The sequence below is a fragment of the Acinonyx jubatus genome, chromosome C2 (genome assembly GCF_027475565.1).
Source record: "Acinonyx jubatus isolate Ajub_Pintada_27869175 chromosome C2, VMU_Ajub_asm_v1.0, whole genome shotgun sequence".
Taxonomy (NCBI): domain Eukaryota; kingdom Metazoa; phylum Chordata; class Mammalia; order Carnivora; family Felidae; genus Acinonyx; species Acinonyx jubatus.
In genome coordinates, this window is record NC_069384.1 from 102346728 (window position 1) to 102359664 (window position 12937).

The following is a 12937-nucleotide window of genomic DNA, read 5'->3' on the forward strand; positions in this document are numbered from 1 at the left end:
ATTTGGAACTTAGGTTCTATAGAACACACTCTGGGGAACACTGGATTCTATTACTCCTGCCATGTTCAGCTAAGTAGCTCAAAAGTCTAGATACCAACAATTTAATCTAGAGGCAATTAAATAGGCCCCATTGTGGTATCTAACAGTCATGTCATTTCTGCAGAGCTGGTTCAGGAATGCTGGTGTGACAAGCTAAGGCAATCTGGGGAGAACATTATGGGAGGATCAGTCTAATGATGATGAGTCAAAGGGAAAACAATTTTTCTGAAATCATTAAAGAATAAAGCTTTATCCACAGCATGTATTCTCAGACTTTCAAATGCACTACAAAATGTTGCCCTTTCTAAACCTTCTTCATTGACACAGTTGTAAGAGCATTCGATCTGGCAATAACTCGGGGAGAAAAAAAAATCCAGAAAATCAAGGTATACCGGGCAAAGGAAAAAAGTGATCACTCCCTTGTGTATCTCGCATGTACTGCTGGAAATCCCCGTGATCCAATTCAATAATGTAATCAATTTCCTAGAATTACTTCAGTTGGATTGAAATGATGATGCTGTCACTCTAACGCAATCCCGTATGCACAAAATGTATGTGGGTTGAAATCATTACAGTTGCCTGAAATAAGCCCTGTGTTAAATTATCCAGATTGCCTGTGCTCCTTTACTCTACAAAAAAAATACTCTTCGTAATACCTTTATCACATAGACAAGATTCAAGAGGCCAATACCTTTTATCTACCGCAAGGAATAGAATGTAGCCATTGGTTACCAGTAATGTGTACATCTGTGCACAGTCATGTTGTATTACAATAGTGACTTCAGAGTTAAGTGCCTTGGACAAGTTGGTCACATAAAATGAATGCAGATCTTAGGAACTAGCTTTGGAGTTTTTAATGTAAGTATTGTTTATTCCTTTGATTAAAGAATTGCAAATACAATGAATTTTTTAAAAAGTTTTCCTATCTTGTCCTACCCTTGCCCCTAATCCCAACCCATGTTAAGAGTATAAATTGCCAGTGGAGCAGAAGCAGAGCAGTGCATTAATGAGGATCTGGGCTTGGCACCTTGCTGGGGGCTCATAAGCATGTGGTCATTCATTCCCAACTTCATTTTTAAAAGACCGCAAAATCATCCCAAAATTTGGCACCATGGGGCTATTGGCAATGCGAACTCGGGCTAGGGAGTCTGGGCGGCCTCGTGTGGTAATTCCAAAGCTTTGGCAGTGCTGTTTAGGGAAGTTTCACATGCAAACTCCTCAAATCAATTTCCCTAAAGGCTAGATTCAACTTCCCTTGTCCCTAGAAAATGAGCCACAGGGCACCCCAGGGGTGATGTCTGTAGACCCCAAACAGCTGGACGGAGGGTCAGAGAGAGCTCCAGGACAGGGGAAGGAAGCAAAATTCTCTAAGTTTAGACACAGCTATTAATAAAACTGCTACTATTTTGCCTAAAATGTCTATCTTTGAAAAATCTACAAGCCAAAGTGGGAGGAAAAGAGGCAGAAAGAAAGGGAGTAGGAAATACACACACACTATGTGGTTAAATTCAGAAAGGAGTTAATTCTACAAAGCAAAATTTGGAAGCCACCTTGTGAACCTCAGCTGGGGGCTTCCCCAGGCATACAGTCCTGCACTCGGTGCTGCCTAGGAAGACATCGCGCAGGGTACACAAACAGGACTCCACTGTGGCTTTGCTTTTTTGTCTTCACCAAAACATTACTATTTTCATTTTAGACAATAACAATGATCATGGAATTTAATAATTTCTTTCTCTTGTTATGATGAATTTTAGGGTTAAGTTAAAAATAAAAAAGGAAAATGGACTGTGTAGCACAACATGCTGAAACTGCCTGTTCCTAGTGGGCTTTGGTAACTCTCCAGAGTCACAATGTCCTAGATCTCCAAGCAAACATGGGCCACCTGGCTTGACTGTCCCATCACTGAGCACAACCAGCATGACTCCTACATTCCTCTCCTGACCCCCACCCAGATACACACATCCAAATGCTCACTGTCTCTCAACATGCAAACACTTCAATCTAAAATGGTGGCAGATATTTTGTACTAGAACATTCTATAGCTGAAAAAAAAATCAGGGTTCTGATTCTAATGTTGGAAATTCCAATGTTACAGTTTACCAAAGTGAGCAAAATCTCTTGGGAAACCATTATTAATTCTCACTGCAGTCAAAGAAAGGTAAGTGCTTGGAGGAATCAAGACAGGGTGTGCAGTCCTTGGCAGCCGTAAGGGAATCTTTTCATCCTCCCAGGTCCTCCCTTGGAACCTGCTTCCGGAAAGCTGCATAGTTGAATAAGGGTGGGGCGGGGAGGCGAGGAGCACCATGGACCAGAGGTGGCCAAGCAACGGGGCCTTTGAGAAGCTCTAACGACAAGTGCCCACTTGAGAAGGACAAAACCAGGTGGACACCTTGACATTTCAGACACAGAGGGGCGGAGACACAACAAAAATCTTGTTTGGTTGCTTGAGCCACGTCAGCTAGGCAAACAGGATGACCCAGCATTTTCTGTCAATTAATTTATACAATACTGATATTGGAAACATGACTTTGGAGATAGGAAATGAAGAGCAGCAAGCTTTGCACAGAAATAACTCTGAGCCACTTAACAATACAGGTTTGAGCTTGAATTCCCAGCCAGCTGGGTTGCCTCGAAACACAGGGCGGGGCGGTGTGGGACGGATTGTATTTCTTTGGGGAAAGCTACCTAGTGTGGACGGTGATCTGCAACCAAATGTTACCGGCTGCTGCCTTTCCACTGTCAAGGAGAAGCACATGCCAGCATTTTATCACCAAATGCCAAACCGCACTGGGAACTGTGTACTGGGCTTCAGGGAACACACACGCAGTTCGAGGCTGCTGCTTCTCTGAACACTGCTTGAAAGATACATGAAAGCTAATAAGATAGCCGAGGAAAAAAAACCCGCACAAAAACTGGCCGCTGGAGCTCAGTTCAGGGTGGTGACCTCACCAGCTTTCTCTCCTAATGCAAACAGTAGATTTCCCAAGAGGCACTGTGACTTATTTGGCCACTATTTTCCTCTACCCTTAAAGACTGAAGGAATTATGGTATTGTGATTTGCGTTACTCATTTCCCCGAACAGGTTTCTTGGTAAGACAAAAAATCGTGGTGTCTGGTGGTGAAGTTTCACAGCTGCCTATTACATAAGGTAAGGTAGAAGCAAAAGGTTAAGGTCATGCACAATTAGGATAAACGCACAAAGACTGGTCAGGTGGTACACAGAGTCTATTTAACTAATAAAGGAAGCCAGGGGAAAAGGTTATGTCTGCTGTGCAGGCAGCTCTCATCCTCCCCACTTCCCTCAGTCTCTAAGAGCGGCCACGGAATAATAAACCATCCCAAATCCGTGTCTGGGCTGCTGCTGGGCAGAAAAACCTGGGCTCAGAAGGACAAAGCACTCTCAGGATAGCTCTGCCTCTCAGCAACGGGCGTTGACACATCAGCCCTGACTCACAGGGGACGCTGAAGCCTGTCTCCTGCAGCTCTGGAGGCCTGCTCTGTTCACGGCTCCGAAGAGAGGACAAAGTCTGATGCCTGGAGAACCCTGTAAGAGATCTTGAAAAGAATCTCAAATGGGAGAATATATGGCACATATGCCATTCACTTCATACGTGTGAATCTACAGCTATATATTTATATATTTTCAACATCGGATGAAAGACTTGGAAAAACATGAAGAAACCATTTTCCAGCCTCTTGGCTACATTGGCTGAGAGCACCCTCTGTTCATTACTGCATATAGACCTATGGCCACCAGGGAGGGGGAATCCCATGTCTAGGTAGATGATCCTAATTGTAACTCCCACGCCTTTCACTACATTAAAAGAGACCAGTGTGTTGAAAGTCCTTTAGTCTAAGGCAGACGAAACCCTGAGGGGTTCACTGCTCTTCTGTTTTGCTGCTATTCCTGAACTTCACCACCATGACTGTTATATTGTCAGGGCAACCTCTGTAAAATGACTGTAAAACTATGCTTTTAGCCCCAAAATGAGGTTCATCCAAGCGCTCCTTGATGAATCGAACAGCTTCTTCATTGCTGAAAGCATCCCAGAGGCCATCTGATGCCAAGATCATGAACTCGGGCTGGAGCTTGTCCAGGTCAAAGGTCAGGATATCTGGGTCTGGGATGACCACATTGAGATTTTTCAGCGGATAATCCCCCAGGGATCGAGACATGGCCAGGATTCCCTGGACCCTCCAGGAGCCATTGAAACTGATAAAACCACCTGTAAAGACAGAAGGAGCCCATTAGCTTGACCAGCCATTATCTCACACACACGGCAGAGTCTGGGTGCATGTACAAAAGGCTTATCTATTGCATGTGCCCCCCTCAGCTCCCCTGGCACTGCCAGGAGAGTATTCCCGCCACATGACTTGAGGTTTCACACTCTATCAGTAGATCCTCACGTCCTCATCTTCAGCATCTTAAAGGCTCTGAAGACTATATCAATATAAATATTGAGGGTAGGAAGATACATATAGGTGAGGGCATTGGTTTTAACTCAACAACACCTTGATGGACAGTAGGGAGCACCAGGGTAGCGATCAATGACAATGGCAAAAGAGTGCTGAAAGGCATAAGAACGGGAACCAAAGACCCCCACTGGGCTACTTCATTTAGCTCAAGGCCACCCTTGGGTGCATCTAGATCTCAAAACAACTCCCCAGATAGGATGAGGATTAAAGAAAGGTGTATTTTAGCACAGTGGTTAAAAGCTTAGGCTCTCGGGTTGACTGCTTAGATTTGATTCTTGGCTCTGTCACTTGTAGCTATGTGTGACTTCAGACGAGAAGCTCTCTCTCTCTGATTCTAGGTTTCCCTGACTACAAAGCGTGGGCAATAATACCACCTATTCTATTGACTTGTGAGAAATAAAGGAGTTATTCCATATAAATCATTTAGCACAGTGCCTGAATATAACATGCACTCAATATTATCTATTATTATTTTTTCTTGAAGGAAGCTAGAACATTATTCATTCACATATTATTTGTCGGATATTTATTAAATGTATACTCCATGCAAGGCAATTTACAGGCTATAAAGTTATATAAGATCCAGACCTTTCTCAAAAGAAGTAGAGTCTAGCAGAAAGGAAAAGCCACATGTATTGACAACTGTAAGCACAAAGCAAAGATTTCCTTGAAATCTTGCCATTTGCACAACGTGGATGGAACTAAAGTGTATTAAGTCAGTCAGAGAAAGATAAATACCACATAATTTCACTCATACATGGAATTTAAGAAACAAGACAGATGAACATAAGTGAAGAGAAGCAAAAATAAGATAAAAACAGAGAGGGAGACAAACCATAAGAGATTCTTAAATACAGAGAACAAACTGAGGGTTCCTGGCAGGGTGTTGGTTGGGGGTGGGCTAAATGGGTGATGCACATTAAGGAGGGCACTTGTTGGGATGAGCACAGAGTGTTATATATAAGTGATGAATCACTAAATTCTATTCCTGAAATCATTATTACACTATATGTCAACTAACTTGGATTTAAATAAATTAAAAAAAAAAAGAAGTATTCTTTTAGGGAGAAACTAGTACCTGCTAAATGCTATAATCAGATGGAGAAGGAGCAATGATATCTTTGTGACAGTCAGGGAGGAGTGAGCAGTAAAGCTGGGCTTTGAATGACAGGTAGGACTTCTATGGGCAGGAATCTATGAGAACATTCCAGGAAGTGTGGTCTAGTGGGCAAGAGCATGGGCTCCAGAGTCCACGTCCTGGGTCTCAATTCTCATCTCACCATTCACTAGTTGTGTGTCCTTGGGCACACATGTCTCTATGAGGTCCCACTTCCTTGGTTGTAAAATGAGGATAACATCATCAATCTCATAAGGTAAGTAAAAAGAAAGCATATGTAAAGAACCAGTCTTGGCTCCCAGCACAGTGAGCAAACAATAATAAATGGCAGCTGATACCATTGCTGTTGTTGGGAACAACAAAAGGAATGAAGACAGATGGACCAAAATGTATTTGGCCCAGACTGGTTGCAGTGTATTGTTATGCTAAGTAGGACAGGGAAAGATGTCCTGAAAGGAAGGCTGAGGTCAGAGAAAACACACATAAAGGTAATAAAACCAATCACTGTCCCTTAAGCCTTGGTATAAAATACACCCTTGACACAGCCGGTTCGATTAACTTCCTTGGAGACTGTGTCCAAATTGGCTTCTATAAAGCATCCCTGCAGGGTGGGGGTGCAGGTGGTGGGTCTGGCAGGGACGAGGAGGAAGGATAAAATGGGAATGCCATTTCAGAAGGGCACGCTGGATGCTATGATGACATTTCAAGGTATCGTGCATTGCACACACACCCTTGCCTGTGTTTACACGAGCACAGACTAACTGTGTCATAAGTCCAGGGTTGCAGTGGACTCACAGGGAAATGGTGTCTTTGTAAGTAAGGAAGCCAGCAATTTTGCTCATATTACTTGCAGCTGGACAGATGCTCCTAAAACATCATCTGTTCCATCCCACCAACAAAAAACCTGACCAAAGCTTTCATTAAAAATTATTCTGCATCTCAAGCAGTCACTGAAGCAGAAGGCTGTAATAAAATTCAACACTTTTTGACTCAACAGTACAGCTTCCTACTGTGAAAACTCAAATGTTGATTAGGTTCTGGGCAGAAGCTGATCTGTAGAGACTGAGAGTCAACTGCAATTACCCTGGGCAGCAGGGGCCCATTCTGGTTAGAGACCCAGGGTACGTGAGCTCCCCTTGGACAGCTGGGTCTGCCGCCTGGCATACTGCACAGAGCCTACATGCCTCACTTGTCAGTCTGCAGAGGGAGGGACTCCTCCTTTCCACAGCTAGAAAAGAATCCCTCCAAAGTGAATTATGAAAATATCATCATCAACTGATCTTCTTCCTTCAAGTCTCTGTCCTAATGTCACCTTGGTGAGGCCTATAGTGACCACCCCTGACACTCCCCATTCCCTTGCCTGCTTTGTGTCTCCTCATAATGTTTATCACTTTGTAATATACTAGACAATTTACCTATTTTTACTTATTTATTGTTAATGTCTGTCTACTCCATTCCCCACCCCATCCCAACTCCAGAATGTAAGTTTGTATCCCCAGCCTCTAGATATAGAAAGAAATTAATAAAAAAGGGACACCCCCAGCCCCACCCCAGAATATTTACTTGTGCCGAGCACTCACTGAGTTAGGTGCTGGGAGCAGAGAGAGGAACAAGACCAAATTCCTGCCCTCAGAGAGTTCACAATCAGGAAGACAGGACAGATAGGAGAGCCAAGTATGTCCATACGTTGTGAAAGGTAACCCGATAGGTTACCCACATAGGATGCTGGGAAAGATGAAGGGGCACCTAATCCAGACTGGGGGAGCCTTTGGCGCAGTGACAGGGAAGACTTCCAAAAGGATGCCTTTAAACTGAATCTTAAAGGACAAGTAATCGTTATCCAATGGATGGTGGGGATGGCACGTGCAAAGGCACAGAGCTACCAGACACATGGTTCATTTGGGGAATGGTTAGTAGTTTGGGGTGGCTGGAGGAAACAGAGTATGGCAAGCAGGTGCCCAAAGATCTCGTTAGCCTTTAAATAGGTAAAGGGCTTTGGGGGGGCCCTTTTGGAATCTTTGGCCTTGAAGAAGGGCAAGTTCCGTGGTCATTTGACAAGAAATGTCCCAAAGTTAAGTCTCAGCTACCTCAGCACCAGCCTCTGTGTTCATCTACTAATCACTGGGTAACTGAACATCTCATCCCCCACAGGCAATCCAAGCAAGCCACCTTGTTCACCGAACAGGATGGCAGACAGTCCTTGGAGGTATTCACAAGCTCACCAGCTCTCTTTATCCTCTTTCTTTCTTTCAGTTGGTAAGGCTTATGATCATGAGACAAAGGAATGGCGTTCCCATCCTTGTCACACAGGACCCCTCTTGAGTCACCCACGTTGGCCACGGTGAGGTCCTTATCTGATAGCAGAGCAATCAAACACGTTGTACCTGAAAAACAAAAGAGAGAGGGGCAACGTGAGAGGTCAGCAGTGCATTGAGATTCAGCTATTTCTCCGTGTTACTGGATTCTTCAGTCATTAAAACTGCTCCTGCTGGGTGAGAATTTAACTCCAGACACTCTGAGAATGATGGCTGTTCACTTCAACAACACTGATCAAATCTGACAGTCCATTTTCTTAACCATGTTAGAATGTTACTGAAAAAAGCTAGGATAACATTATCATTTTCCCAAATCATTTTTGTTTCTGCTCCTCTTAATTTAAACACGTATCACATTTAAAAGGATTAGGAGAGAGTCCAAATCAATTTGAAGCTTCAGACAATTGATACATATTTTTTGCTTCTCATTGGTGCCTAATCTCTGTGAAGTCCCAGAAGGTGGGGAGGATAGGGGTTGTGTGGGCTCCTCAGCTAGAGGGGCTGGAAGAGGCAATAAATGACAGATGCCAACAGCCTGATCTTATGGCGTCATGGGGAGCCATGAAGGAGCTGCCTATACAAACTTGCCTATACAAAGTCTGATGGCAAAGACTGGTAGCCAAAAACAGATCAGCTCCAGGGTGTGATGGGGACAGACTATAACGGGAGAAGCAAAAAAACCCTACAGTGATGATAGAGATGAGATCGAGGTAGATGGGAGGTGGGGGGTCGGGGTGGTCAGAGTCAGAAGGGAAGCAAGACTGATGACCTGCTTGCCTATACAAGACACAAAAGGACAAGCTCTTCTCAAACCATTCTTGAAATGAGAACGGGTAAGAGCAAATAAGAGTTGGACAGTCTCTACTTGGAGATTGCCCTTATTTCCCGCCTGGTGTCCTCTGCCCAGCTCTTTCCATTCTCCCTCCTCCCTTCTGACAATGTCACTGAGTATGCAAATACCCACTGAAATGCACAACCCATTAAGCTGTTGCTTCAAACTGTTAACGCCTTTCCTTGTTAAAATTATCCATCAATGTCTTCATTAATATTTCCCTCCTCGTTTAGAAGGCTATATTCTAGAACAGAATGTAAACTGCATCTAAACGGCTCTTTCGTCTTTACAGAAGAAGAAACAAGATTGAATTCTTAAATGGACGTAAAGAATAAATGCAGCTCAATATCAAGAGCAGGGAATAATTAGCATATTTAGCATATTCGGGTATTATAGTTCAGTTTGAAATTCCATTCTCAAGCCTATTTAACTCAAAACTGGGTTTTGATCAAAAATGGAAATACATGAAATATTGGTTAACTCAGGATTTCTGATATGAAAAGCTTTGTAAAAGAGAAAAAAGATTAATCTTAGGGATTATCCAGGCAAATTGCAAATCTTTTACCTTTTTTTAAAAAAAATTATTTTTTTTAATGTTTATTTATTTTTGAGACAGAGAGAGACAGAGCATGAACAGGGGAGGGGCAGAGAGAGAGGGAGACACAGAATCTGAAACGGGCTCCAGGCTCTGAGCTGTCAGCACAGAGCCCGACGCGGGGCTCGAACTCACGGATCGTGAGATCGTGACCTGAGCCGAAGTCGGCCGCTTAACCGACTGAGCCACCCAGGCGCCCCACTTTTACCTTTAAAAAACACTATAAAAATGACAATGTAAACACAAAAATAATTCATCAATTAGAAATTGTTATTCTCAGTTTTTGATATTAGTTGCCTTTTGGTCTTGAACAATCCTCACTTTCTCCTCAAGAATCTGATTGGGTTAACATGTCTAACACAATCAGAGAATATAAGGCACATTCTTAAAGTATGAAAGGTAAAATAGAAACCTTACTTTAAAGGCACCCGGTGGCTCAGTCAGTTAAGCATCTGACTCTTGACTTCGGTTTAGGTCTTGATCCCATAGTTCATGAGATTGAGCCCTGCATCGGGCTCTGTGCTGACAGTTCAGAGACTGCTTGGGAGTCTCTCTCTCACTCTCTGTCTCTCTCTGCCCTTCCCCACTCTCTCAAAATAAATAAATAAACTAAAAAAAAAAAAAAAAAGAAATATTACTTCATTGGATATTGCATGGCTTGAAGGCAGTGCATTCTCTTTGGCCCTCTTCCCTTCTCACTCTGCACACTCTGAGAGACCATGTTTTTGACCTCGGCCTCCACTACCATCTAAGCCTGTGCCACTAGCATGGCTGACACTCCTGAGGTCCATACCAATTGGCCTGTAGGTGTTTCCACTTGCCTGTACTGCAGGGGGTCTAGGGAAGGGCTTTGGGCCTTCCTGTGAGGGAAGCAGGTGGACCCACCTGTCTATGGGCCCTTTCCCCACCCCATTTCAGCACAGCAGCTCTACACCCATCTGCTAGCTGTCCTGAGCTGCCAGGTAAGTCTTTTTTTTAATAAAAGAGGAAGGGAGAGGTCAATCCTACAGCTAGGAAAAAAAATTGATATTTAATCGTATACGTGATTAAGAATCACAGAAGGATTTTAAGCAGGATAGTGTCATGATGAGATATGTGTTCTAAAAGATCATTTCAGCGGCAATATGGAAGATAAACTGGATCCAGGGAGAGAGAAAGAGATAATGAGCATCTGAATTAATGTAGATAGAGGGTAGGAGACAGATTATATAAAACCTAGAGAGGTCATAGAGAGTGAGGGAAATAAAGGAGAGGGAGAAACGTCTAGGATAATGTCCTACTACCTGCATGGGGGGAACTGGGTGCTCCATGGATAAGGATTTAAGGGGAGGTCTGCTTAGGGCTTCTGGGAAAGGCTTTCTCTCTCACTAATGGAGACACAACAAAGAAAATGACCCACTTCTTTGGTCCCGTGTTGGCTCATGTGTTTCCCAGAACTGTGGCAGCCATCTTGAGCCTCAGGGTCAAGGCACTCTGCTGAGGAGGGTAGAGCAGAGAGGTAAAGAGCCTGAGTCCCTAAGACATCACAGAACTGCTGAACCAGCCTGAAATTGACTTGTCCTGTGAGACATTAAATATCTTTACTGCTCGTGGCTTTTTAAGTTGGATTTTTCTGTTCCTTGTAGCATCCTAACTGATTCAGGGGTTTATAGTCCAAAAAAGGGGGTCTAGGGATAGATTTAGAGTGGTTGCTTTTCTTTATTCACTTGCTGTTGGATATACTTAAGATTCATGGCCTGCCAATTCCTTTGTCAAGAACACAATTCCACTGTTTCTATGGGTAAAAAAGATGTACCTCATGAGCTGGAGTTCAGCAATTTACTGCTTTGAGACAGTGGGGGCTGCTAATGTGAGCAATGGAATCTCAGACCTGGCCAAAATGGGCGGGCCCCAGATGGTGGAATTAGAGCTGCAGGCTGTTTTTCAGATCACTGAAATGACACCCCTCCCCTCTCTGTAGAAACCTGCCTGTATCTGGGTGGAGGCCCAAGCATAATCTAAAACTCTGCTTCCCTGGGCCACCTGGGTGGCTCAATCGGTCCGATTTTGGCTCAGGTCAGGACCTAATGATTCGTGAGTTTGAGCCCTGCATTGGGCTCTGTGCTGACAGTGCAGAGCCTGGAGCCTGCTTCAGATTCTGTGTCTCCCCCTCTCCCTGCCCCTCCCCTGCTTGTGCTCTGTCTCTGTCTCTCTCTCTCTCAAAAATAAATAAATAAACGTTGACGAATAATATTAAAAAAACTGCTTCCCTGTAAGCAATTTATCGATTGGGCTTTGCAGTCTTAGTTTGGGATTACAACAGACAATTTATAATGTAATCTTCCTTTACAGTACAAACTACCTCGTTGCTGAAACACTCCCAAAAAACACTGTGTCTAAGAGAAAATGGGCAAATCATTGTTTCTTTTGTTTGTGTGAGAAAATAACACCTCTCAGATTTTGGCTACAAGTTTTGATATAAAAGATTTATTCCACCATAGCACTATATCAGATACCAGATTCTGGCAATATTACTAAATACCTCAGGATGTTTCTACCTCTGATGTTTCTCATCTAGATGAGAACTTAATTGCAAATCTGGAAGATATCTTGGAAATTTAACCTAGTAGCCTCACTTCACAGATTAAAACAATGAAAAAAGTGAATTCACACAGACTAGACTTCAGTGTCCTAATTGAATGAGGTCTGGCAAGTTATTTAACTTTTAAGCCTCAGAAAATGGCATCTAATGTAGTTACTTTAAGCTAGGTGTAATCCTTGTTTTTCTAGGATTCCTGACATTCAATCCATCATTAAGTTCTGTCACTCTTACCTCTAAGATACATCTTAAACCCTTCCAGCTCTCCTGTTCTCATTGTGTTGACTCTAGTCCAGGCCACCGTCATTTCTAAGTACTGCTATTTCAGCAGTCAGGTGAAAAACAATGATGGCCACATCCTGCATGGTCTGGCCCCCACCTAAACTATCCAATGTCATGTCATACTACTCTTGCCCTTGCTTTCCCTCCCTTCTGTTGCCCAAACATGCCAACCCTTTTGTTGTCCTTAGACCTTTGTACTCACTGTTCCCTCTGCCTCGTATATTTCCCCATCTTTGACACTGGCTGACTAATGCACACAGTGATGTCTTAGTTCAAGTGTGACATCATCCGAGAAGCCTTCTCTGATGGGGTGATCTCCCCTTTATTTCCCTTATTGCCCTCACAACACACACTTATGTAAATATCTTGTATATTTATTTAAACTAATTAATACCAATCTTCCCCTGTACGATGTAAACTTCACAAGGGTAAAGACACTGTCCGCTTGTTTTCCCTACTATAATGCTGATGTCTAGCACAGCAGCCACTCAATATTTGCTGAATAAACGAATTAGTAGATGAATGAATAAATAATCACACGCTATCTCTTTGATCCTGAACTGACGTATGCTAAGCTTCTGCAGACTTGCTCTGAGCATGTCCACCTCATTCAATAATACAATTTACACCATCTTCTGGATACCACCACAGCAGGGAGACTTAGCGGTAGCAAAATATATATTACATATTGATCAAAACATGT

The 12937-nt window shown here is 43.3% G+C and overlaps 1 protein-coding gene across 3 annotated transcripts in view; it reads right to left on the reverse strand.

The window, feature by feature from the left end:
* Positions 1 to 259: 259 nt before the first annotated feature.
* Positions 260 to 12937, reverse strand: part of PPM1L (protein phosphatase, Mg2+/Mn2+ dependent 1L) — a 289323-nt gene continuing 276645 nt past the window's right edge. For all 3 annotated transcript variants that reach the window (XM_027061496.2, XM_053221262.1, XM_027061497.2), the window contains exons 3-4: positions 7855 to 8016; positions 260 to 4265 (exon numbers count right to left, since the gene is read on the reverse strand). In XM_027061496.2, the coding sequence (XP_026917297.1) occupies positions 3919 to 4265; positions 7855 to 8016 (509 nt within the window). In that variant the 3' untranslated portion in view covers positions 260 to 3918. The remainder of the gene's footprint in view (positions 4266 to 7854; positions 8017 to 12937) is intronic.